General features: G+C 38.2%; 1 protein-coding gene across 1 annotated transcript in view; it reads right to left on the minus strand.

Annotated features, from left to right (window-relative positions):
- Positions 1-26,711, minus strand: part of ABCA13 (ATP binding cassette subfamily A member 13) — a 155,000-nt gene that overhangs the window by 44,098 nt on the left and 84,191 nt on the right. The window contains exons 37-42 of the mRNA XM_054164325.1: positions 15,615-15,861; positions 12,825-12,914; positions 12,216-12,288; positions 10,174-10,292; positions 9,182-9,260; positions 3,543-3,651 (exon numbers count right to left, since the gene is read on the minus strand). Of these exons, the coding sequence (XP_054020300.1) occupies positions 3,543-3,651; positions 9,182-9,260; positions 10,174-10,292; positions 12,216-12,288; positions 12,825-12,914; positions 15,615-15,861 (717 nt within the window). The remainder of the gene's footprint in view (positions 1-3,542; positions 3,652-9,181; positions 9,261-10,173; positions 10,293-12,215; positions 12,289-12,824; positions 12,915-15,614; positions 15,862-26,711) is intronic.

Consider the following 26,711-nt stretch of genomic DNA (forward strand, 5'->3'; position numbering starts at 1 on the left):
TATTTATGCATGTATAGTTCTGAAAAGAAGTGAAGCAAGATGTCAATCCCAATAAAGCCCAAGCAAAAAGTCATCTGGCAATATATTTTTAAGCTGGCTTCAAGGTAAGAAACTTTGTTCCCCTTCTTTCCTCAGTTGTTCTGCCTACAATTAACTACTTTTTTTTGTGGTGTGTTCCTTTTTTAGGTTTTTGTTTGGGTTTTTTTGAGAAAAAAGGAGAAAAAGTGACAGTTTGCTTGCTATCTCTTGTATTCTTCAGAGAAAGACTTTACAAAGCAAGGGAATTTTTACCAGTCCCGGAAGGAGGAAAGTAAGAGCTTCACAGTTTTAACTATAAATTTCAGCTAGGACAGGGGTGAGTAATTACATTTGAAATGCCACTAATTGCTCCATGATCCTTCTTAATAGTGAGAAAAAAATCTCAGTTTCTTCAAGATTACATGCCATCACCACAGGCTAATCAGAACTGTTCTTGGTTTATTTTGCGGTTCTGCACTGTACTTTAGGTAGGTCTGAGCCTCTCTCTTGGCACTCCTTTGTAAACAACCTCTTCTTCCTGTCACATAGCATGTTGAGTTTTGAGTACATAGATTAGTTTGGATCTGTGCTACTAATTCTAAATGGTATAGCTGTTAAAAGACTTGAATAGAAGACCAATCTTGGTGTCTTCATTGAAGATGATATGTTTCAGAGTAGAATAACATTAAATATTATGTGTAACAAAAAATAGAGACTTTTTACAAGCTTTTCTTTGTAGTCATTTAAAATTTATGACAGTGTATCTAATCGTCCAAAATGAGACGTAACTATTTACTGAAAATGACAACTCATATTTTATGTCAAATTCACATGCAGTAGCCACATTCATTATTTTTCTTTTACTATTCCCTCACTAACCAGATATGGTTAAGGAGGTTTCTACTAAATGCCATTTCACAGTTTCTTTTGAAAAGGGGTTTGAAGTTATAATTCGCAAAGCAATCAGGAAACTATTCAGTCACTTTCCACCAAAACTCAGCAGAAAATGGGTCTCTTGATCCCTTCAGCTCTTTTGAAGAACTAAATCTGAAAAAAAAATGAGGATGCTATATGAAAGCTTACAATGAGCCCTAACATGAAAGGTTTTTAAAAGTCAATGACTTCGATAGGAGTCTTTCAGATGGAGCGGGTGCATCCCACAAGGCCTTTCTGTAGTGATAACTTTCTGTTCTTTGAGTAATGATGTAAGAGCTTTTTTAAATCAATGTACTTTACAGATATCTAAGAAGAAGATAATAGTCCTTCCCCTATATTCCAGCAGGATAAACACATTATGACTCACCTGTATACAACGAGGTGTGAAAGTGACCTGTATAGCATTGGAAAACTGTTGAGCTTTTTAAGAAAAAAAAATATATATATATATATTTTGTCTCTACACATACATACATATATAGAGATTTGTGGGCATGCACACATGTATACATATGATGTACACATGGATAGGTAAATGACTTCTCTTTTTTAGCTTTTCTCTAACAGGTCCCTCTGCATTATATGTCAAGACCACAATCATGCCTTCCTTATACACAAAAATATACTGCTTTGTAGTTCATGAACTCTACCTGTGAAGAGACTTAGCCAACACATACTGCCAGAAGATTACATAATGAGCACGTATTTGTATAGATGACAGTCCAAGACTTCAAATATTTGTTAAGCACTGTTTTGCTTAATTTGTTTTTATGTCATGCAACAATATAAAATATAACTTTTCCAAAATCCTTGGTCTCCAACTGTAGTCTGGGGGTACATAAACATTTCAGTTCCAGAATGGGACATCTAATATTACAGAAAACAAGCTAGCATCGGCACTGTTCATGAGCTGCAGGGAAAGTGGATTAAAAATTGATTACCATTAAAAATTCTCATTAAAATATCTGACTTTGTTTCATCAAAACTTTCTGCAGAAATATATTACTTTTTATTTGTTTTCATAATTCATTTAGAAAAATAAAATCCTAGCCATCTTGAAAACAAGTAATGATTATTTTTTTTTCATTGCCACTATGGAAGCTTTTCTTAATTAATTTCCATTTTCATTTACTCAGGATTCCTTCTCTCTTTTCACGGGTTTTCATCTTCTTTCTTCCACGTTCATTATAAACACACTGAAAATCATTTTACCATTACAAAAAAATCTTTTCTATTTACCATAATCTACCTCTTAATTTCTTTAAACCAAAGTAATTCACACTTTAACTGAACTTTAGGAATGAAGGGAAGAGGCATGAACAGATGTTAGCCTGAACTATCAAGCCCAGATTTCAAACCAGTTTGTAACTTCCTTGAAGTTCACCTGTGTTAACAGATGATTCTTTAGCTGCAGGGGTGTTTTTTTAAGTCAGTTTGTAAATTATTTTTTTTTAAACTAGTTCTTATATAGTTCAGGGTTATCTGAATCAGATAATCCACAATCAGAGAACACAGAGAATCTTTCATTGTATACAGTAATAAGCTATACCAGACTCTCCTGTTCCTTGAGTAACAGGATGCTACAGAAAGTCATGTTGCATTATGAATTTTCAGGATATTCTGGGTTTTCCCTGGGTATTTCATAAGTAGATAGACTAAAGTGAGAAAGACATCATTAAATAATACTCTATTGTGCATTAACTATCCCAGTTAAGCAAGCTGTAACAGTAGTTTCACAGTAATAACAGTAGTTTCACAGGGACAGATGTTAGTGGCCAGAATGCTGCCTAGCAGAAAAAGGACATTGGTTGACAGCTAGCTGAACATGAGCCAGCAGCCTACCCAGGTGGTCAAAAAGGCCAAAAACATCCTGGCCTGTATCAGAAATGCCATGGCCAGCAGGAGTAAGGAAGTGATTGTGCCCCTGTACTTTGTGCACTGGTGAGACTGCACCTCGAGTGCTGCATCCAGCATTGGATACTGCAGTACAAGAAACACATTGAAGTGCTGGAGCAGGTACAAAGAAGGGCAACAAAGCTGATGAGTTGTTTGGAGAGGCTGAGGGAGATGTGATTGTTTAACCTGAAGAAGACATGGAAGAATTTCTTCATTGAAAGAGTGGCGAGGCATTGAAACAGGCTGCCTAGGGAAGTGGAGGAGTCACCAACTCTGGAGTTGCTAAAAAAATGAGCAGGTGTGGCATTTTGGGACACAATCTAGGTGTCATGGAGGCATTGGGTACAAGGTTGGACTTCATGATCTTAGAGGGTTTTTGCTACTTTAGTGATTCTATGATCCAAGGTGTAGAGAACCAATTGACACTTATTCCACAGGAATGTCCCTTGTAAAGCACTGATAATGGCATAGTGAGATGTAAACTCACATTTTACCTTACTGTTCACTATACTCTTCCCATAAACAAACCTTCTGTTTAAATAAAAGTTCAACTTATAAATATTTCCAAGAAATGTGACTCTGCAATTCTACTTTATAATATGAAAAAAATGTTCATACTTTAAATAATGTTACTTTATTTTAAAATGTAGTACCAAAAGGTAAGAAAAAAAGACTTAAAGGAGGACTATTACCATACTGTCTCCAGTCCACATCAGGAGGCAAATTAAACCAAAGAATGAAGTTGTTGAGTTCATTTAAGTAAGATGGCAGCGAATGGAAACCTTTCTGGTTGTACCACACCTGGAAAAGAAAATGGAAACTATGAATAAAAATTATTTGAATCTGAATGCTTACAGGAAAGTTCCCACACATTGAACAATTGCACAAAGATATCTAAGCCTCTTGTTATGACACTTATTTACAGAAGGTGGTGAACTAGGTAGAACAGAATCAGCTAATTTTTCAGATCTTTTAACAGTATGCAGCCATTTGTTTTTTACTGTTGGAGCTCTACACTTATGTTGATTATTAAACTGAGATTCTCTAATTTAATGTGCCTCCTTCCCCAACACACATTTGGTTAAACAGAAGAAAAATAATTCAAAAGTAACATTTGTCAATTTAATGAAAAATATTTAAAATGTGTAAAACTAGTGTTACAAGTGGAGAATGTTACTGCAATTCCAAAAAGACTTCTCCAATACCTGCAAGTGACACATAGGAACAGAATATCTAGCAACAGAATATCCTAGAAAGTGGGGAAAGAAAGCATGAAGGAGGAACTGGTTACCAGGTGTGAAACTATTCCATAAAAGACAAAGCTCTGGCTCTTCCTTTGCCAATCAGTTATCAGTATTTTGTTAAGCATCAAGGAAATTAACACAGATGAACTTTAAGACAGGCAAGCCAAGGCAATCTCTCAAAAGACTACAGGGAAGCAATTCTTCTGTAGCATTTTCTTTGCCCACAGATCATGGAGAATCACCACACCTTGATAAATATATTCAACATTCACACTTAAATGTGCTAGAACCATTGCTAGGAGCTTGATATGTCCCAACCCCTAATATGCTGAGGTGGGAGTTTTACTTTGCCTCTGGAAATAAATTCCTTTCTATGTTGCATCATATAGTGCCTTTGAACCCATATTGTCCATAATGAAAAACAGTTCAAATTATTATATGTGCTTGCTGTTGGATCTAGTGTCATGTAAAATCATCTGTGACTACAATCCATTCTTCATTCCACAATTTCATCTCCCCCTTTTATTTCTGTTTTCTCTTTCTAGTGGTATCCAGATACAATTCTATTTTCCTCTCACCTATTCTATATCATGCTATGAAATACCACTCTGGGCTCCACTGGCATTTATTCTGTGCCTCTCACCCTTGAACCTTTTTGACATAAAATCTGCTACCCATTATTGAAAACTGAGCAGCTTTGGTCTACTATGCTCTCACTTGCATTAGATTTTGCAATTTTTATGCTTTTGTATGTGATCTTTATCATGGTAGGGCCAAACGGCCCCAGTACAAACCCAGACAGACACTAAGGTGTCTAGACATGGTCCCCTACTCTCCCCTCCATCCTGCAGAAAGCTAGGGTAATGCAGGAAGAGGAACAAAGGGGACAGGACCATGCATGTCTGGTAAACAACACTGTATCTATGGTGAGGGTATGTGTTCTAGCCACAACCAGGCAGAAACCCTTCCCATTGGGTAACTATGTGCTGGTTTCATGCCCTATTGGTCTAATCAGTCTTGGGCAAGATTTATATACAGGGTAATTTCTAGTCGCCTGTGCCTTGCTCAGCCTTGCTCAAGCCTTTCATGCTTGAACCTGCTTGGACTGGCGTGAAGTTGCATCACCTCGAGTTGCCCAGTCCAGAGCCTGGGATAAAGCCATGCACATACACACTGCAAGCCATGAGATAAGCCATGAGCTTAGGAGTCAGAACCAAGCCTGCTTCCCCATGTGACCAGGATTTTGCCACGCCTCAATTCACCCAGGACAAATCGAGAGCCCGTCGCAACAGCATTGTTAACAGCTTGCCATCTGCTGAAGCCAGACCAGCCATCAATGACCACGTGGCCTTCCTGCTGGCAACCTGCCATGCCTGGAACATGAGAGCACCCCAAAGCCTCTAATACACAGCAGCAGCACCCCCTACTTGGGTACAACCAGCTGTGAGTAACTAATTAACTGCCTCTTTGGCATTAACAGTTCTTGTTGAGTCTTCCCGCACTGTGGTCAAGCACCATTTCGATCCTGGGGTATTCTCTTTCTGTTAGTTCCCCCTGGTTTGCATAAAATTGTTTAAATTGTTATAGTTGCCCAAATACTGTACATTCCCACTGTAAATATATTCTAACTGCACATCAAACTTTTTTATATATTTGGCAATTTTAATATTAATAAAGGTTATTAATATTTTGATTAATATTGTCACATCATTTATAATAAAGGTAATATATATCCTTTTTTGACAGTCTTCAGAACTGTGTGATTTCTTGACAGCATCTTATATCCCCACATTTAATGAAAACTAAAAAAAAAAAAAAAGGACAAATCCCAAACTTTTTCTCTTTTGGAAACTCATAGGTAACTCCTTTGTTCTGCAGTTCAGTCTACACAAACTAAATTTCCCATTCTTTAATCAGCAAAAGAGTTCTTTAAAGAAATTAAGTAAAATAGAACCTCAGTGTCCTGAGATAAACTGCAAATCTTTTACTGATAGATCTTCTGTGCAAATAATATTGAGAGTAAAGAAACATAAATAAGTGATCAAGGGTAACCTTTTTCACCCTCTCCATACGCACCTATTTCTTATTCTATCTTTGGGGAAAAAAATGTGCTAAATATGAAATTATATCTGCATAATGAAACTCCACAGCAATTGTGTTCATTGTGTAAAAAAAAAAAAAAAAAGGTGGGGGGGGGCAATTAAGAAAATAATAAAGCAAAAATCTGATGGCACATCCACATTAAATTGATGCAGAGAAAGGTCTCAACTGTTCACAGAATACCTTAGAAATGTTATGACTAATATTCAAACAATGTAACAATGTAGCAATACATTTCAATACCCCACACATTAATTAGTTACTCATTCAAGCTGTGTTATCTAACGGAATCAAACCACCAGGAGATAACCACATTGAAACTGGGCATTTCATTGCTTACAATCTAGCAAAAGAGGCAGTTGAGGTTGCTCACATCATCAGAAAATATACCTAAGCTCTTTCTTCTAAAGTCTTGTGTCTTATATTAAATTGATTGCAAATGTAAAATATTTAAAAGGAAAAATAATGGTTTCCAGAAATATCTTTCATATTTCTTGTGTTCCACACATGTAATTATTTATACAGTGCAGAAAAGATATGAACAATGTTAAAATATATAGATTAAGATAAGTCATTTTTGTTTCCATTATTTTATCTTCTATCCATGATCAATAAAATTTGTCCCCAAGGAAAACATCACATGTTAGCTATCAGTTCTCTAAAGACATAATTTCTATTATTCCATATCTGTCATTAATATTTCAGAACAATGCTGGACTGAAATTTTGACTAACCCATGGCCTGTCATGAAAAAAGTATGAGGCAGTACAGAGGAATGTTTAGGCATTGCTGGGTCAGATTCTTGGGGTGGAGGCAGAGAAAAGGGGTATTAGACTCGAGAGACATCACTTACTCTGAACACTTTTACTAATACTGTACAGTAAAGCCTCTAATCTCTACCTTTAAGATTAGAGAATTGCACGCTTCAGAATGCCACATAAACAGTGCAAATTGCCTTTCAGGACTGTGTGAAATTACTGTGTTTCTCCAATATTTAGTTGTGTTATGAACAAATGCAACAGAGAAATTATTATGGAACACTTTTTTTGCCCACATTATCAAAGGAAATCAAAGAATATCCAGTCATGAAATTACAAAGAATTTGAGGAGTTGTGCTTTTGCCATATAGCAGTGATCGTCAATGAATGTCAATAATCAAGGGCTTTAGTCAGCCACATTTGTCACGTGGCAGCTAAATTCTGTCTCATGCATGCACATATACACATTCTCCAGGTCCATTCTTACACTGTGTATGCAGTTTATGTAGCATGGTAGGATTAGGCCAAGTAAAATTGGTATTAAATGGGTACTTTTAATTTGAACTGGAAAAAATGTTGGCTTTAGGAGAAAAACATGTAAATATTCAGAAATTTTCTGAAATTAAATGAATCGTACAATAAGTCTCTTCAAATGCAAATTTTTCATTTTCTTTCATACAAAGCTATGTAAATTGTACATTCACTGTCTCATGAACAAGCCTGAAAGGTCAAAGTAAAAGTCTGGTCATTAATTACTGAAAGGTTAATGCAATAATTTGACATTGCATCAGTTGAAACCACTTCCAGGAGGTATCTGGGATAACAAAGTGCCCTTTATAAACCTACTCCACTCTATTCTTTGGATCTGAAATATGAAGCTTACTCACTAATGGTATAAATATAATTTATTGCTGTGCTAATGGCAAGTAGAGCAAAAAAAGGACCCTGATAAAAACCCACTGTGCAGACATGTCAAAGCAAGGTTCTAAAATGATTAAATATATATAGGACAAAGTCAGCAGTCAGGAAAGTACATCTCACTGCAGTTCTGTAGGACTTCGAGTTCCTAATGAAGGATTGATGGAACTGGAGTTCAAAGCTATAAGAAATCTGGAGTCAAGGGAGATCACAAATGCCCAAAATTAAAAAATAGATATCTAATGTAAGGTGTATTTATAAAGTAGAGAGATTTTTAACAAGACTACATGGGAAAAGACATTCCAACTAGTCACTGGTTTTGCAAAAGTAAACATGTAATCATATTAGATGGGAGAATGTCTACATGTTGTTTAGCACATGGATGTTTTACCACTTGCTCTAAAATGGATTTGGGGATAGAGCTGATTTACATTGTTCCTTATCCTCTTCTTTAATAAAAGCAATTAAAATCTAGTTTCTATACCTCCATAAAACAATTGAAAGGCAGAAGAACCTTTCTTCCATATTCTAATCTGGAATCTGAAAAATTCACAGCTTCCTCTTAGCAAATGTGTTTGAAGAAACCTTTTTTGGTCCTTCACCTCCCTTGCAAGGTTGAATTCCAAGGAGGCCTTAGCCTTCCTAGTTGCCTTACTACATCCTCTGACAACAGTTTTATATTCCTCCCAAGGAAGAGAAGAAGAGATTCAGATTTCACAACCAGACTCATTTCACCAAGGCACAAGGTTTAATATGTAAAGCAATCCACATTAGAGAAGGCTGTTATAAACACAGCGTAGTATATTTGTTATGCAGAAAAGGCTACATTTAGAAGTTGAATCTTTATTTTGGGTAGGGTGAGGAGACTTGGGGGAAAAGAGAAAAAAATAGGAAAAAAAAAAAAAGGTTATTCCTTGCAGGAATGAAAAAAAAAAAAAAACCAACCAACAACAAAAACACAGTATCAATAATAATTCATTTGGAGATGTTCAGTGAAGTTTTGTCAATTGTGAAAATGACTTTTTGTCATTAAAAAAAATAAATAAGGAATACCTGGACCAATTACCTAAAAACAGTTTTAAAGGTGAGCTCAGTTAGACTCTGAAAGAAGTATACACACACACACACACAAAAAACAAACAACCAACCACCCCACAGGAGAATATTTCAAGAATGATAAGCAGAGAAGTAGATTATAAAAAACTACAGGGGCTTTCTCCCAGTTTCTAAATGAAAGGATTTTATGCAGCAAGTTATTATTTGCTAAATGCTGTGAAGGTACAAACACACCCATGTACGTGCAACACTTACCTTAGCCAGAGGCTTAGGTTTGGTGTTATTCAGTTTTTTATCAAATACTTGACTTCCTCTGAAAGACCAACCACCATATCTGGTAATAGAAAATAAAGTGATATCCACGTTGATTCATTGTTTTTCAACTGAAAGTAGAACATCACCCCACAAAGCCCTCTCTGCCGAAAAGGAGTCTGATAGTCTCTTGAATCAGGTGAACATTATTACTACTTTTTAGTAAAGGCTTTAATGAATATAGGAATTTGGAATTTGCAAATGCTAAAACCCCTTAGCTACAGAAGGGTTTGTGAGCAAGTGAACTTCAGAAATATCCTAAACTGCTTGACTTCTTTCTCCTCCATTCATACTTCAGCTCAGATGTTTCATCCTAAGATATTTACCACTATTCTTATCAAATTCTATACACTCTTTTTTAAAGCATAAATGCCTAATGCTTTGTTTTCCTTCATGAAATTATACATGGTCTAGTATTTGCACTTACATCAAAGGTAGTGGTTGAGCTGTAAAGGCACACAAATGAACCTCAAAACACAGTAGATTACAATCTCCATGGCTCATATCACAGAACATGAAGTCTTACCAGAGGGTATCAGCCTTTTACTTCAAATAAATTATTAGCTGGAGAATATCCACCTCTATTTGATTTGAGTCTCTGATGAATGGAAACTGTATTGCTCACCTGACTTGCATATGCATCTCTTTCACTTTTGTGCTGAAATAACTCGCGGCGTGGCAAGAAGAGCCAGGGTATGCCTAGAAGGAATTATGCTACTTCTGGAGGAAGCTTTGAGAAGTGACCATGGACGGGGTTCCTTATTACCTTAGCATGACTCTACACCTTGGTAACAACCAACAGATAAAGGCAATTACGCCTTATATTCTCAGTCACATAGGTCTAGGCATTGGATCAGGAGGTACTGTATTTCTTATCACGAGATAAACAAAATATTTCAGATAGACATTTAGACATCTACATATTGTAAGGTTACCTTGCTTTGTTGGAAGCCCTCACTAAATATTCTTCTACAAGGAACCCTGAAAGATTATACAAAATATGTCCTTTCTTATTCTTCACATAGGGAGCAGATGTATTGAAACTTGGACACATCTGAAAGACAGTATGCATGAGGTAAGTAAAGCTCTCTTACAAATCAGTGGCACTACACTTAGAATATTTTTTTTAATATTATGTAGCTTTTACAACACTGCTTTTCAACTGGATTTACCTTTATCAGCTTTGATAACTTTTCAATAAATTATATATGGTTTTATGTTTATAAGGCATGTCAGATAACTGTGTCACTACATATTAGAACCACCTTTGATTTATCTTGCAGTCCTGCCAGTCAGGTATTTTTGAAAACATCAAACCTTGTATATATGTTTAGAAAGGTTTACAGTAATTTAAAAAATCCACACTGCTATTCACTTGCGCCTGAGAAGAAACACAAAGAAGGCACCAGATAAATATGAGGTGCTTTAATTCTAATTAAAGCAATGTCCTTCTAAAGATTTCACTGATGGACAGCAAACAAGAATAAGGTGTTTTCTAATGATTCACTGGGGTAGCCTCGCAACCAAAGAAAAAGAGACAGATATTATGATCAGATATCTCAGAAGCCTCATAAAGTAGATTATGTATATCAACTGAAAAAATTTAATGCTTATTTGACATCTCTACCCTACAGAAATTGAAATGCACTCTCAGAGATTCTGATTTCTCATAGCTCACAGATGCAGGTCCTGTCTCCACTGTCCAGTGACTTTCCCCCTTTGAGCTTTCATGGTTAATGGACCTCTCCTATTGTGAGTTCCCATTCTCTACTTATTTATGTAAGCTTCTCATATTTTAATTATGCATCTCACTTTGCCCAGCAAAGTAAAACGTTTGTCTCCTCCTTCCACTTTTCCCAAAACTGTACTTCTGTATTACAGTGGTAACACTTCCTCTAAATTTATATCTTTATGAAAGAGATAAATTATTTCACAGAATGGTCCCACCCAGGGAAGTATATTTGCCACAACAGACACAGTTTCACGTTCTTTATTATGCCAAAACTTCAGAGACAAAGTCAGCAGGAAAGTTCTTTCCTCGAAGGCTGTTTTAGAGTCAAAAAAATAACCCAAATCAAAGTCAAACTCTAACAATTAAATCTCATTCATATGCTGTTGTGGTTTAGATACAATTGGCATGACAGAGGCGCTTGCACACTGCCTCCTTTCTCCCCTGCTCCCCCAGTGGGATGAGAAGGGAAATTGGGAACAAAATGCAAAAACCTTGAGGTTGAATTGAGCAGTTTGATAGAACAATACAAGGAATAAAGAAACTATAGAAATAACATTAATACTAATTAAATTATATATACAGTGAATGACATGAGACTTGCTCACCTGATGCTGCCACCACTCACCAAAAACCTGAGAGACTTTACAAGGGCATGTAGTGATAGGAAAAGTGATAATGGTTTAAACTTAAGGTATATTTAGATTAGACATAAGGAAGAAATTATTCACTATGAGGATGGTGAGGCACTGTAGCAGTTTGCCCAGAGACATGGTTGAATATACCTTCACTGGAAGTGTTAAAGGCCAAGTTGAATGGGGCTTTGAGCAACCTGATCTAGTGTCCCTGGCCATGACAGAAGGGTTGGAACTAAATGATGTTTAAGGTTCCTTCCAACCCAAACTATTCTATGGTCCTATGACATACGTAAAGCAAAGTTGGAACTGCAAAGATAAATAATTCAGCCATCTCTGGTTCCTGTTATTTCAGATCAATGTATAGCCATTTCTAGTTCATACACACATGCACAAATATACATAAAAAAATGTGCTAGCTCTTTCCATCAAGACTTTGTAGCTCAAACATTAGATGAATCAGAAGGAACTCTTCAATCATAACAAAGCCAGTGTTCTGAGGGTTTATTTCCTTACCTCTTTCTCTAGCCCTTCAAAAAGAAGAGTCAAGTTACTAGTTGTAATATGCACACATATAATTCTTGCATACATAAGTAAATACAAAATGACACACCTCTTGTTCAGCTACACATCCACATGAATCATTGAGTGATATAGATTCCATCTCCCAACACGAATTATTTTTCCTAATAAGAATAAACATTACAATAGGAACAACCATTAAATGAAAGGAATATAAAAGAACAGCCATTGAGTAACAACCACCTTTTAGCATTTTAGCAGTGACAGCTGTGTCTAAAGTTATGTCAATTTTACTCATTTGCATCAACTAAAAATATTTTTATAAGTAAAGCAGCAAAGGAGTCACATGCCTTATGTTTGCAGCAATAAGATAAGTAAAGCGTGGTCATCACTCTGCCTTTCCAAATTTGGAAATCTGGAATGCATCCTAGCAAATATTGTAATGACTGTCTAACCTTCATTCATGTGGAACCAGACCTGATCAAAATCCTCTTGACTGACTCCTAAGGGATTTGGATCACGCTTTTCACAATGAAGTCTACTCTCATACTTTACCTGGATGCCGTCTCTGTCATCAGAACAGATTTGTCATTAACCTCAAGTTCCCAAGAAAAGCTGAAGACAGTCCACATTACAGAGAAAAAAAATTACAATATTTACCATTTATAGTAAAGGGTGTAGTTATGTTATTCATAGTTACCCTTGCTTAGAATGCATGCATGTGTGGTCCCAATCAGAGAAATATCTCAGCAGAATCTGAGAAAGATTTCCTAGGTAATCATCTTCAATGCTGTTCCAAGTGGGCCATGAGAAGAAAAAAAGAAAAAGAAACAGAAACATGTTAATATGTCTACTTCTATTAACTTTCAGGCTCAAGATCATATCAGCTTACCAGAAATAAAAGAACTATAAAACCCATGCATAAGAAATACACCAAAACAGGAAAAAATAAATAAATATCTTGTTCCTAGATCTACATGTAAAGAAGTGGAGAGAGTGCAAAGAGTCGTTGCTAAAGAATAGCCACGAGCAGGTCAAAAGCCTATGAGTAGGAATTAGGGATCAAGACAACAAAGAGAGCTTCTTGGAAGGAGTCCACTACAGGCCACCTGATCAAGCGGCGCCTATTGATGAAGCCTTTTTACTCCACCTTGAGATGACATTGAGATATCAATGGATGAGGAAAAGGTTGAGATTCTCAACATTTTTGCCTCTGTCTTCACTGCCAGCCCCTCTCCTCATGGCTCTCATGTTGATGGCACACAAGATGAAGACCAGGGAGACAGAGTCCCTCCCACTGTAGAAGACAAGGTGCATGATCATCTGAGAAACCTGATGATATACAAGTCCGTGACACCTAATGAAATGCATCCCAGAGTCCTGAGGGAATTAGATGATGTAGTTGCCAAGCCACTCTCCCTGATATCTGAGAAGTCCTGGCAGTCAGGTGAAGTCCTTGGTGACCGGAAGAAGGGACACATTACACCCATTTTTAAAAACGGTAGAAAGGAGGACCCTGGGAACTACTGACCTGTGAGCCTCAGCTCTGTATCTGGGAAGATCATGGAACAGATCCTCCTAGATGCCATGCCAAGGCACATGGAGGATAAGGGAGGTGATTCAAGACAGCCAACATGGCTTTACTAGGAGCAAATCCTGCCTGACAAACCTAGTGCCTTTCTATGATAAAGTGACTATGTCAGAGGACAAGGGATGACTTATGGATGTGATCTATCTGGACTTCTGCAAGTCCTTTGACACAGTTTCCCACAACATCCTACTTGCCAAGTTGGATTTGATGGGTGGACTGTTCAGTGGATAAGGAATTGCCTGAACAGTTGCATCCAGAGAGCTCAATGGCTTGAAGTCCACATGGAGAGCAGTGACAAGTGGTGTCCCTCAGGGGTACGTACTGGGACATGTGCTCTTTAATATTTTTTATCAATGCTATAGACAGTGGGATCACGTGCACCATCAGCAAGTTTGCAGATGATACCTGAGTGGTGTCATCAGTATGCCAGAGGGACAGGATGTCATTCAGAGGGACCTGGACATGCTGGAGAGGTGGGCCAAGGTGAACCTCATGAGGTTCAACAAGAGCAAGTGCAGAGTGCTGCACCTGAACTTGAACAATCCTCACGATCAATATAGTCTTCAGGATGAGGTGATAGAAAGGTTCCTTATGGAAAATGACTCAAGAGTGCTGATGGACAAGAAGCTGGACATGAGCAGACAGTGTGAGCTTGCAGCCCAGAAGGCAAACCACATCCTGGGCTGCATCAAAAGATATGTGGCCAGCAGATTGAGTGAGGTGATTCTGCCACTTTGCTCTAGCAAGACCTCACCTGGATACTTCATCCAGGTGTGGAGGCCTCAATATAGGAAGGACACAGGGCTGATGGAGTGGGTCCAGAGGAGAGCCATGAAAATGATCTGGCAGTTGGAGCACTTCTGCTGTGAAGACAGGGTGAGGGAGCTGGGTTTGTTCAGCCTAGAAAAGAGAAGGCTCCAGGGAGACCTAATAGCAGCCTTACAGTGCCTGAAGGGGGCCTACAGAAAGGATGGAGAGAGACTGTTTACAAAAGCCTGTAGTGATAGGACCAGGGGCAGTGCCTTCAAACTAGGGAAGAGTTATGAACATATTCTTTACCATGATGGTAATGGAACACTGGAACAACTCACCCAGAAAGGTTGTTGGAGCTCCACCCCTGAAGATATTCAGAGTGAAGCTCAACAGGGCTCTGGGCAACCTGATCAAGTTGAGGATGCCCCTGCTTACTGCAGAGGAGGTTGGACTACATGACGTTCAGAGGTCCCTTCCAACCCAGACCATTCTATGATTCTATGAGAACATGTAAAGAAAATTTCTAAACATCTCCCCATGGCTATCTTTCTATTGATAAACCTGCATTCCTAAGAGTTACCATGGTTTAAGAGTTATGTTGTATTTATGAAGATATCTGAATATTTGAGCAGTGGAGAAGGTGGTCTGTATATGATATGCACTTGATGCAGTTCATATATAGATACTGTAAGTAAACAAATAAATCCGATCACTTCATAGCTGAACATATCAAAACTAGGGACTAAGAAGGGCACCAGCCTGCATTACTATTGTGTGATACTTTCAAACCTGAGAATTATTTTGAGAAAATGGCTTCAGACCTAAGCAGTTAGTTAGAATGAACATGCAAAGGGCTTATTTTAAAACACTAGCGCATTAACATATAAATGGCCACAGGTGACACTGAAACAGATTACCAAGTTCAAACTGTTCTGAAGTCTTTGCCCTTTTCTACAAAAAAATCTTTGCACAATGTTTTTCTAATTTTATCTTTCCCTCAGAGTAATCTAAAACAATGTACTAAACATCTGAAAAATAACAGCTATTGTGAAAAGTAACCTATTATTCTTCCTAGAATACAAATAGTCTTCAAGGGTAAAGGTCCCAGAAGCCTGGATATTGGATAATGATGGATGAGTCCTTTACCTAAAGAAGGATTCTGTGTTGTCATAAAGTCTTGGTGTCAGCTTGAGAGAAGGATATTCAACAGTCAGCGGCTTCACACTAAACAAGGCCATCGCCAGTGCAACAAAGAGGACAGGCAGAAGTACATTTGACAGACTTCCTCTCCAGTCTCGCCTAGTGTGGTGAAATCTCTTCATCAGAACGGCAACAATCTGTGCAAGAACAAGATAGGCTCCACGCACGCTTGAGGCTCCTGTAAGCGAGATATCTAAGCAAAACAAAACAAAACAAAATTTTCTAATGTGCTAGTCAATTCAGTTTCATAATTGTATGTGCTGGGTTACACCCATCCTGGGGTTGGGGTGCAAGAGCCCTGCTTCCCCCAGGGGACAAAAGAAACCTGATCCAGGTGGACGTGGTTTCTCCCTCCAAGGAGGAGGGATCCTCTGGATCTAAGTTGCTCTGTTCCACTCCCCCTTCCTGGGCAGAAAGACTATAAAGGGGAGGCTCTTTCAGGCATCTTTTCTCTTCGCTCCTGCCTTGCGTGTTGGAAAGGACCCAGAGCTGCTGCTGGCCTCCTGGTTCTGCCACATGGTCAGGCCCGATCTCCCTGCCATGTCCATGCCTCCCTAAAGGACTGAAATCCACATACACGTTATTGCGCTATATATATATATATATATATGTATGTTGTTAAAAAATTTGCTTCTCCTACTTCCAAACCAACTCTAGATTATTTTTTGGTAGATTAAACTCCAATTAAGGCTTAAACCACCACACTGTAGCTCATGGGCTGTCTCCAGTTCCCATGGGAGTATGTCCACAGCTTTTTAACATCTCATCAGTTGGACGTGTTCTTGACAGACTGACCCTTAATGTAATTTTATTTTTTTGCTATTCTTAATATTATTCTTTGGGTTTTTTTAGATGCTTCTGAATCACACCAATGACACTGCCCCCATTTTCAATCCTAATGCCTTCCAGATACATGCAGGCTATTACCAGCTTCTTTGACTTGTGGCCTTGCCAAACAATGTACTCTCTTCTTCCTTATAACATAGCAGTGTCTGTGATAGTAAATTTACCAGGCACTGAAGCACAACAGAATAGCCTTCCTATCCTAGTGCTCAAAAACAGACCATATTTTATGATCCCTTGTGATTTGTTTTTTACTACTTTCTCTTCTATGTATTGGTACCACTTTACACAGCATTTCCATGATACATATTAACAATTATTTGTATGGGTGCTTTCAAGTAACTTCAAATTAATTGTCCATCACTTAGCGCAGGGGTTTTCAGGGTTGGGTTTTTCAGTTTACTAGAACTTTAATCCCAGAAGAGAGAGCTGTGGGAAAAATCTAATGGCAGATGTCCCTGCTCACTGCAGGGGAGTTGGACTGTATGACCTTTGGAGGTCCCTTCCAACCCAACCCATGAGGGATGGGGGGAAATAATCAGAAAAAGAAGCTGAACTTATGACCAGAGTAGTGGTCACGAGGCAAAAGAGCTCAAATTCTGGCCTCTATAGCAACTGGAGTGTAAATTATAAAGTTATTATTTCTTATATTAAAAATTATGCATATTTTGACATGCAAGTAGATGCACCGTGGCATATTGTGGATTTTCGAGTTTGGGCCTACACAGGTGGAGGAAATCAGGTGACAAAGGGCTTCATGGTGACGCAGAATATCTCATGTGGACTTCTCAAGGCTAAGACTTTGGGAAAAAGATAAACATAACATCCACCCTCAATAAGAGCAAAAAGGAGGATCTTGGTAAACACACACTAATCTTCCTTAGTTCCTGGGAAGGTTACAGACCAAATCCTGCAGAAAATAATACCCAGAATATGGACTTGATAAAACTGAACTGTGCCACCCAAGAGGTTGCCAGTACAGGTTGGGTTTAGTGAATGAAGGAAAAGCAGAGGATGCCATTTACTTTGATTAACAAAGCCTGTGACATGGTCTCCCACAGCATCTTTAGAGCAAATGGAGTGAAGAGAACTACAAGGACCACTGGCTGGACTGCCAGGTTCTACACGGGGGCTGTGAGCAGCCAGTACTGGGTCCAAACAAGGAGCACCTGGTTCCTCAGGCTGTCCTTCAGAAGCAATTATGAGACAAATGCTGGCTAACAGTACTTGTCAACACACATACACGTGCATAACTGTACCTGGAGGGGATCTGTATTGGAAGTACCTGAAGGTCAGTCACTGGTGACAAAAAGAACCTCCAGTGTCAGGAGCAGTTCTCTGGGAGGCACTCAGGTACCACAGTGCCAACAGCAAGCAAATTTTTTTGCTTGAGGAAAGAACAAGAAGCAACTTGTACCAGATGGAACACAGGACAATTCTGACTTTATATATCAGGGGGAAAAGTTCACTTTGTGGATGACAATCAAAACTAAGGACCAGACTGGACAATTGAGGAATTGAGTAACCTGCTCTTACTTGACTCTCTTGAGCTACTGTTCCAACCTTAATATTCTCTGATTCTATTAGATTCCAATGAACTCTAAGTAATTAATTTTGGTTTTACTTCTGAAGGAAAAAAAAATATTCTAATATTTATTAATTTAATTCAACAACTGAATGATATCTCTTATTTATCCAAGTCATAAAACACAAGAATGAGGGCCATCTCATTTAAACTATGCTCTTAACTAGGAAGGTTGGACTAGATGATATTTGGGGTCCCTACCTACCCAGCGTTCTGTGATTCTGTGAGATATTTTTTATAGTCTTAGACCTGTTCATACATTCTAAGCATGAAATATGACTGAAAGATGCTGCAAAATATTTGGCTACTTTGGGGAGGCAAAAAGGGAAATCAAAGCTGCCATTCATTCTTTTTTCTTGACAAATGAAGCAGAGAGAAATTGGAACACATTATTTGAGATGGCAATTTGAAGAGAAACCATCACCCTGAATAAAAATAATTGTCCATTTTGCCCAATATCCTGACTCTTACTCAACATTTGAATGTTGGCCAGCCAAGATACATCACAGGAATATGCAATAAACCATTATATGAAAAGTATATGTTTGCCTCACACACTTCTTTCTAAAATGGTATTTTTTAAAACCTTTTTTTTTTTTTTTTTTTTTAATTCACATTGAGAAAGATGTCAAATGTATTTCTGCACCACCTTAAATTTCTGCCTTTTAATTGCAGTCCAAATGTTTCTCTATTTTGAATTTTCCTGTTTGATGGTAATGGCTGCACTCTAAAATCCTGTTTTAGAAGGCAGGTTATAGAAGTTTCCAATCTACCTTCAGCATAAATAAATTCAACCATTCAGTCTCCTTATAAAAATATTTATACTCCTAATTAAGTCTGCTTCTATTACCACCATAGCAGTCTCAAGAGAGAGCTGTCCATCGGATGTGGAAACACTATTGATTTATACAATAGCATTATTCATTCTTGTACTGATTTTCTAGTCTTCTTTAGGTATCACAGCATTTTGTCTGACTTCAGTCACACTGTCAATAGTAGCCTTCATTCGGCTTTCCATAACTGACAAAATTGGGGTTTCAGGATTCCCAAGGTATTAAATAAAATAAATAAATTAAAACAAAATCTGCAAACAATAAATACTGTTCCCTGCCACTCAATTCTTCATGTGTTTTAATCCTACAGGCATAGTTTAATTTAGTTTTATTTTAACTAGAATCTACAAAATTAATTTTTGTTGTATAAAGCTTGTAAGTAGTTCACCACCTACATTTGGTGTGTATGTCAGAAGGCATAGTGTAAGTACACATTTATGGGAAAACAGTTTCTGATTACCACTCACAATTGACAAGACCAGATGATCACTCTGATATGAAGTCATTTTTTATGCAGAAAGCTTATGGAAAATGTTTATTAATAATTTAAATCATAAAATTAAAAATCTGACTCAACTGTTAGAAGCTGTCTTGCTTGACTTACTATTTCAGTTATCTGCAAGAAGTGCAATTATGTTCACAATGAAGCTGTACTTCCCAATTCATCCAGACACTTCCTTGCAATATGGAAAAGATTTTTTGCCACTTTCAAATTCATGGAGTTAATATAAGGTACAGGGAAACAAAGCAAAAAATCCTAACATTTGGGAAACAAGATTTTGAAAATCCTTACCTATACACTGCTCTAGAATTAAGAGCAGAACCAAATACTTTAAGAATCTCTAACTGGATCTTAGATAGTATATCTCTCCCCTTTTTTGCAATTCCAGAAAATAATGTAATTCTATTTTTCATAGCACAATAAAGTAAGGAAAAATGCACTATGCAATGGCTGCGTTCACAGGCAGGAGGAGACATTTTCAATTCTGCTTCTGTCATTTTGGCATTTAGACAAGCCATTTAGAAGAGGTCCAGCTTTTGGAAAGACAATCCTGGAACTGAAATGCTTTGGCAAAACAGTTAACTAGCTCACATGAAGCTGATTGCATTTGGAAGCTGCATATATTTATTAGCTTATCAGAATTCCTAAGCCAGAAAGTAGTTCTAGGCTGAGCTAGTCATCTGACGTTGTTCTGCATTTCATATGCCATACTGGCATGGAGTCCATGCTAGCCTGCCAATATGTGCACAGTGTTCCATTAGAAAGTATAAACATGCCCTTCATCTTCTTACCAATTTATATGCTTGTTATAATAATAAATAAAATATTGATTTTGTTTCCAGGAGAATTTTAAGGGTATTTAAACAGAAGGCATTTTGACAGCATGAGATATAAAGGGAATGCCTCATTAAATGATCGATTCTTGTTTACATGCAGTGGGATCATGATGCATCCCTATTTGAAAAAAAAATTATATTTTGGGGGGGAATTTCATAAGATAAATTCTTTTTTAGCACTTTTCATTTTAAGTATTGTGAATATTTCTTCTAAATAGTTAGTTCATGTTTTTCCATTGTAAGAATGTCCTGTCCAGAAAAGCAAAATTTCAGTAAAGCTTATAGTTCCTCCTCCCTCTTCTATATATTTCACTTAATCACATTAAGTGACATTTTTTTGAAGGGAAAATATTGTTCTAATTAAAAATTCAGCTTTACATTCTGGACTGCAAATTCCAGAATGGGATTCTCCATGGTCCTGAAGAACATTGAGATGGAATAATAGAGATTTTGATAACTGTGGATTTCATCAGTAAAATCAACATATTTCAAAGACAAAGCATCAGTGTCTACCACTCCACAACTTTATGGAACATCCCTTTCACAACTCCTAAGCCCTTTTCTTCAAGCCAGACAACTGACTGATCAGAGAACTTAATTCCTTTATCCGAGACGTTCTTATTGTTAAAGATCCAACATGTAAACACTGAAGACCATTGAAAGAACAGCATGAAGTATATAACTAATCCATACTGGAAAATCAAGAAAGAACCAACATAACCAGAGAAAATATGCCAAATATTCTTGGCTAAAAAGCCCACTACCTAAATACCGCAGTCCACAAAACTGTCCCTAGAAAATCTACCATCAAACTTGTAAAGTAACCTCTTTTTGTTTTTGCAATTGCCAGAGAAATGGGTACCCAAAAAATCATTCATAGTTGAGAAATCTCCAGAGGAAGATAGTCTATAACCTCTCTAGGAAGATAGATAGATAGATAGATAGATAGATAGATATAACCTATATAAGAGATATATATATATCTATAACCTCTCTAGACACCCTGTTCCTTGTTCCATCATCCTCAAAGAAGTTTCTCCTGAAGTTCAAGTGAAAATTCCTGCATTTTAATTTATGCCCATTGCCCCTTTTCTTGTAAATGGGAACCAATGAAAAGAGTTCATCCCTATCCTTTTGAAACTTGCCTTCTAGATATTTATAAGCAGTGATAAGAACCCCTTCTCAGCCTTTTCTCCAGGCTAAAGAGCCCCAGATCTCTCAGCCTCTCATTAGAGAGATTCTCCAGTCCCCAAATCATCTTTGTGGCTTTCTGTTGGACTCTCTCCAGTAGTTCCCTGTTACTCTTGAACCAGGGAGCCCAGAACTGGACATGATACATTTAGGCATTTGTAATGGCCATAAAAAATACAAAGAAGGTAAGCCAGTCTCTTGAATTCATATATAACTAATACTGAATTACAGATAGCATTTCCTGACTGGTTTCACTGACTGTCAATTTGATTTGATGAATGGCCATCCAAATTAGTCTGGTCCTGATGGAAGAGAAGGGCGCATTACTGAATGCACTGTTCCCGTAATTCCTAATTACCTAGTACAATCTCTGTTGTTACAGTTCCATGTTTCCTGCAGTTTTCCCTTGGTTTATATTTCTTCTCTTTATTCCAGTTGGGGTTGCTGCCAGCCTAATACATACTTTAAAAAGAAGTCAGAATTAAGCACTAAGTATCTTTTAGCTTTCTGTTTGTGTGACAAACTCTGCTATGTCCAAAACATCTTCAGCATGAGTTGCTTATATTCTTCAGAAACAAATGAAAGACAAATATACAGACAAGTGAATACAATCCAGTCATGCCCCAAAAAGGAAAACTGCTGCAGTTTCAGGAGCCCTAACTATCTCGTTCTGAGTTTCTGCATGATTGATTTGCAACGTTAACAAATATGTTAATTTCAATTTCTAGGAGATAATTTTCCAAATAGATATGCTTTTATTGTACTGATATCTACCCTGCAGGGATGTGCCTGCAATGAATTGCCACATGGAGGAGAGAACAAGAGAAAGAATAGTTGGAAAAAAAGTCATAGAATGACGGCTACAAAATGGAAGCCTATTTACATGATTTATCTGCATTCTTTAAAAGCACAAAAGCAGAGAAGAACACAGTCTGTCAGAATTGCCAGGAAAAGATACCAGCTGATTTCATTCTTTCATCCACCTATCCATCTATCAGATTTGGCAGAGAGAAAGAATACATTTGTACATGCATGGGCAAACATCCATCAGATGCATCTGCTACACTAGAATATACTCCTATTATAATAAGCAGCACACTTTTTGAGATCAATTCCTCTTCTTTGTAGAAGTGTAAATAAATGCTCAGAAAGCTATTCAAACTCAACTCACTGGAACCAAGACACCCCAAGGGACTCAAGGAGGATTCACCTAAGAGGGTTACATGGCCAGCCCAGCAGAAGTACCTCCATGCAAATGCACACAGCTTGGGCAATAAACAGGATGAATTAGGGCCACTGTGCTGCTGGAATTCCATGATATAGTGGCTATTACTGAAACTTGGCGGGATGATTCCCATGATTGGAATGTAGGGATAGATGGGTATGAACTCTTTAGGAAGGACAGGCAGGGGAGGAGGGGAGGAGGTGTTGCTCTCTTTATCAGTGACCAGCTCTGACCACTGGAGCTCCACCTGGAGAAAGATGATGATCCGGTTGAGAGCCTATGGATGAAGATTAAAGGGAAGACAGGGGAAGGTGATGTTACAGTAGTGGTCTGTTACAGGCCACCTGACCAGCAGAACCAAGCAATTCTGGCCTGCATCAAGAGAAGTGTGGCCAGCAAGTCAAGAGAGGTGATTCACTCCCTCTCCACCACTCTGGTGGGACCCCACTGTAAGAGTCTACTCCTGGTGTGACTCAACAAAGATAAAATCACTTGCTGCTTGCCCAGACAGTACCAATCCTGGATGCAAATCACCTTGCGATTGCTTCGTGATAACACTGGACTGCAGCTGGCCTATAACAATGACCCAAGGACCCAGCCATCACGCCTTCAAGACAGCTATCAGATACCCCCAGGAAGGGAGGGTGATGAGTCAATGGACTCTCCACCTGTCTCCTGATGTGTGATAAGTGGGTAGGCAGGGAGATGGAGAGGAAGGAGGCGGAGGCCCCCCCCCCCACTCCATCCAGACCACTGTCCAAACTCACATGAATACACAGAAAGACTTCCTGGGGAACGGTATCTGGATACTTATGATTTCCTGGCTCCTGAATTCCTGAGGGACAATGCTTGGACACATACCTAAGGACTAAAAACTGTATAAAAGACTTGATCACTACTGGCTCAGGGGGAAGAAAACCGCAGAGGAAGAAAACCGCAATGGAGGGAAGAAAAACGCAGAGAGAAAAACGCTGAAGGAGGACCATGCCGCTGAGAAGGAAGGAAGCAGACTGAACCCTCTCTTCATGTCCTCTACTCATGGAGCTGACCCACGCTGCCCAGAGGGACCTCATCTGTTCTCCAGCCAAAGCCTCAGCACCCTTTCTCTACAGACCCAGGCTGCCCAGAGGGATCACATCGCATCTCCAGCCAAAGCCTCAGCACAAACCCAGCACCTCATGCAGCACCTCTCCTCCACAGACTCAAACTGTCTTGGGGTGGGTGAGGGGTGTGGTAATATGATTCCTTTCCTCTTCTCTCTCTCCCTCTCTATCTTCTCCCTCTCCCCTTCTTATTTCCATTTTATTTATGTAATAAATAGTCTAGCTGTTGATATTTTGGCCTCGTTTGTGCCAATTAATTTCACAGCACGGGAATATTCAAAAGAACTAGTCTCCTTCCCTCTCCGGACCGAGACACCCACCTGGAGTACTGTGTCCAGTTCTGGAATCCGTATTACAAGAAAGAGATGGACGTGATGGAGCACTTACAGAGAAGGGCCATGAGAATGATCAGAGGGTTGGAGAACCTCTCCTATAAGGACAGGCTGAAAGAGTTGGGGTTGTTCAGTTTGGAGAAGAGAAGGCTCCAAGGAGACCTTATTGTGGCTTTCCAGTATCTGACGGAGGCTGACAAGAAAGCTGGTGAGGGACTTTTTAGGTTGTCAGGCAGTGATAGGACTGGGGGAAATTAATCCAAGCTAGAGGAGGGTAGGTTTAGATTAAATGTTGAGAAGTTTTTCACCATAAGGGTGGTGAGACACAGGAACAGGTCACTTAGGGAGGTGGTGGAAGCCCCACCCCTGGAAAATTTTAAGGCCAGGCTGGATGTGGCTCTGGGCAACTTTATCTAGTCGAAAGTGTCCATGCCCATGGCAGGGGGGTTAGAACTAGACAATCCTTGGTCTCTTCTAACCCTCACAATTCTGTGTGATAATTTAACCTGTAGACATTTCAACATTGAATCCCACGTAGACATTAGGGTTAAAACCCAGAGTGCTTTTGCTGTGTTTGGTGAAAATTTGATGAAAGAGCAGGACAGCAATACAATCTGAATGTCCTCTCTACCACAGCATTTAACAGAGTGTAAGACTTAATGCTAAATACCCTAGCATTGTGAAACTAGAGAGAATAAATATAGTGAGGGTTGACGGAATTATATATTCAAACCAGATGTCCTCAAATACTTCCCAGTGGCAACTCGCTTCCCAGAAAGGGGACTTTTAAATTGTAGGTGTCTAGTTCTGCACTGTAGATGACTTTTCTGGTACAGACACTCAATTTCCAGTGAGCAGCCTTTGGAGACACTGTATAAAGCACTCTGGAACAAGCCTCCTGGAATTGCTCAGAGAAATCTCAGACCACAAATGGAGTAAACCTCTTTAGCAGGGCAAAGTTTTCATTCTGATAAAGAAGGTCATTCTTATCCATTTAAAACTTTTACCATTTTTGCAAGTATTTGCTTTATATGGACAAAGTACTTCATCTAAAATATTGCAACTTCCATAATAAAGAATAATTTAGACACTACCTCTGCTGGAATTATTCTATTAACAATAAAATCATATCAGAGTTTGTGCAGGGAAACAATTAAAAATTGAGAGTTGACTGAGTATTTCACAAGGCATGTTTTATTCAGACCCACAGCTACAGTAAACAAACTGTGTTTGATGTATAATCTCTTTCCTCAGGCTTTCTGGAATCTCATAAATAGGGGCATTAAATTGCCACAAGGATCTTGATTAACAGAACCAGCTGTTCCATTTTTTTTGTTTCTAATGCTTTCAATGGATAGGGTAACCTGGATAAATTGCAAAACAAATCAAGACTCAGAAAGAGAAAAAATTATGTAGATTAAAATTTTCACCTATACAAAAGATCAACACCAGGTCTACATATCATAAAGTCCCACTAATATATTTTAAACAAGGAATTAACTGTTAACAGTGTAATATATGAATCTTACCAAGGTGTCGCCTTGTGACATATAAGTTTATTGCACCAACAATTAGCAAAAAGAAGTGCAGTCCTAAGTGCTGCTTGCTTAGCATACTGCCTTTTATACTGAATCTATTTTGGATGGTGTCCCTTGTAACTCATAAGACAGTTTCTTGTTAGCTTTGAGAAACAAAAACCTCGTAGTCCTGCAAAATGTTGATATGGTCAAGAAAACAGATGTGTACCTATTGCTAATATCATTTGTATTGGTAATGGGACTTGTTGCAGAATCAATTTAGTGGCAGAAACAACAATTTCACCAAAAGAGATACCTTTAGGAAGGTAGTGCATATGTGAAAATCTAGTTTCACATGCAAATATCAACCTCAAATACAACCTTAGTAGCTCAACAAAGATGTGTGCCACATCTTCCATGTTTGTGTGATATTTACTCATCAGATGTAGCAAAATGTGAAGACTCCACAAAGGTTCATCCCTAAGCAATCTGCACTAGAAATTATTTACACAATTGAAGTTAAAGTATCTGTATTTGCTGGTGCAACAGCACTAACAAAGGGACGTTATGCTTTAAAATGTATTTATGCATGTGTGCACACACACTATCTTCCTCTGTAAAAATATATAATTAGATGCATATACAGGCACACTTGGAAAAAATAAAATAAAATACATACTCCACCTGTAAGCTAAAGCAAGGCAAGAAACCATAAGAATTTATTTTGTATATAAACCTTAAACACTAGCTACTAAAACTTAATGTTTTCTGAAGCTGTATGTGTGACTCAGTATTAATCACCTGAATCAAAATTTCCTCCAACACATAGGCCCCATATTATGAGAAAAATAGGTTTATCTTGAACATGAGAAGTAAATGCTATCTTTGGAAAACTCCTACTCCCAGGCAACAAAAAGAGCATAAGCAAAGAAGGATTTCACTATTTAAGTTAGGGAAAAAAAATATTAGTATAGGTGTAGCAAAAGCCACAATAGTGTTACACCAAGAAACTCATCATTGGTGTTTAACTTTCAGCTGCTCTTCAGATAACAGATGATCACATAAACTACATACTG

Source organism: Dryobates pubescens, chromosome 9 (assembly GCF_014839835.1).
Source record: "Dryobates pubescens isolate bDryPub1 chromosome 9, bDryPub1.pri, whole genome shotgun sequence".
Classification (NCBI taxonomy): domain Eukaryota; kingdom Metazoa; phylum Chordata; class Aves; order Piciformes; family Picidae; genus Dryobates; species Dryobates pubescens.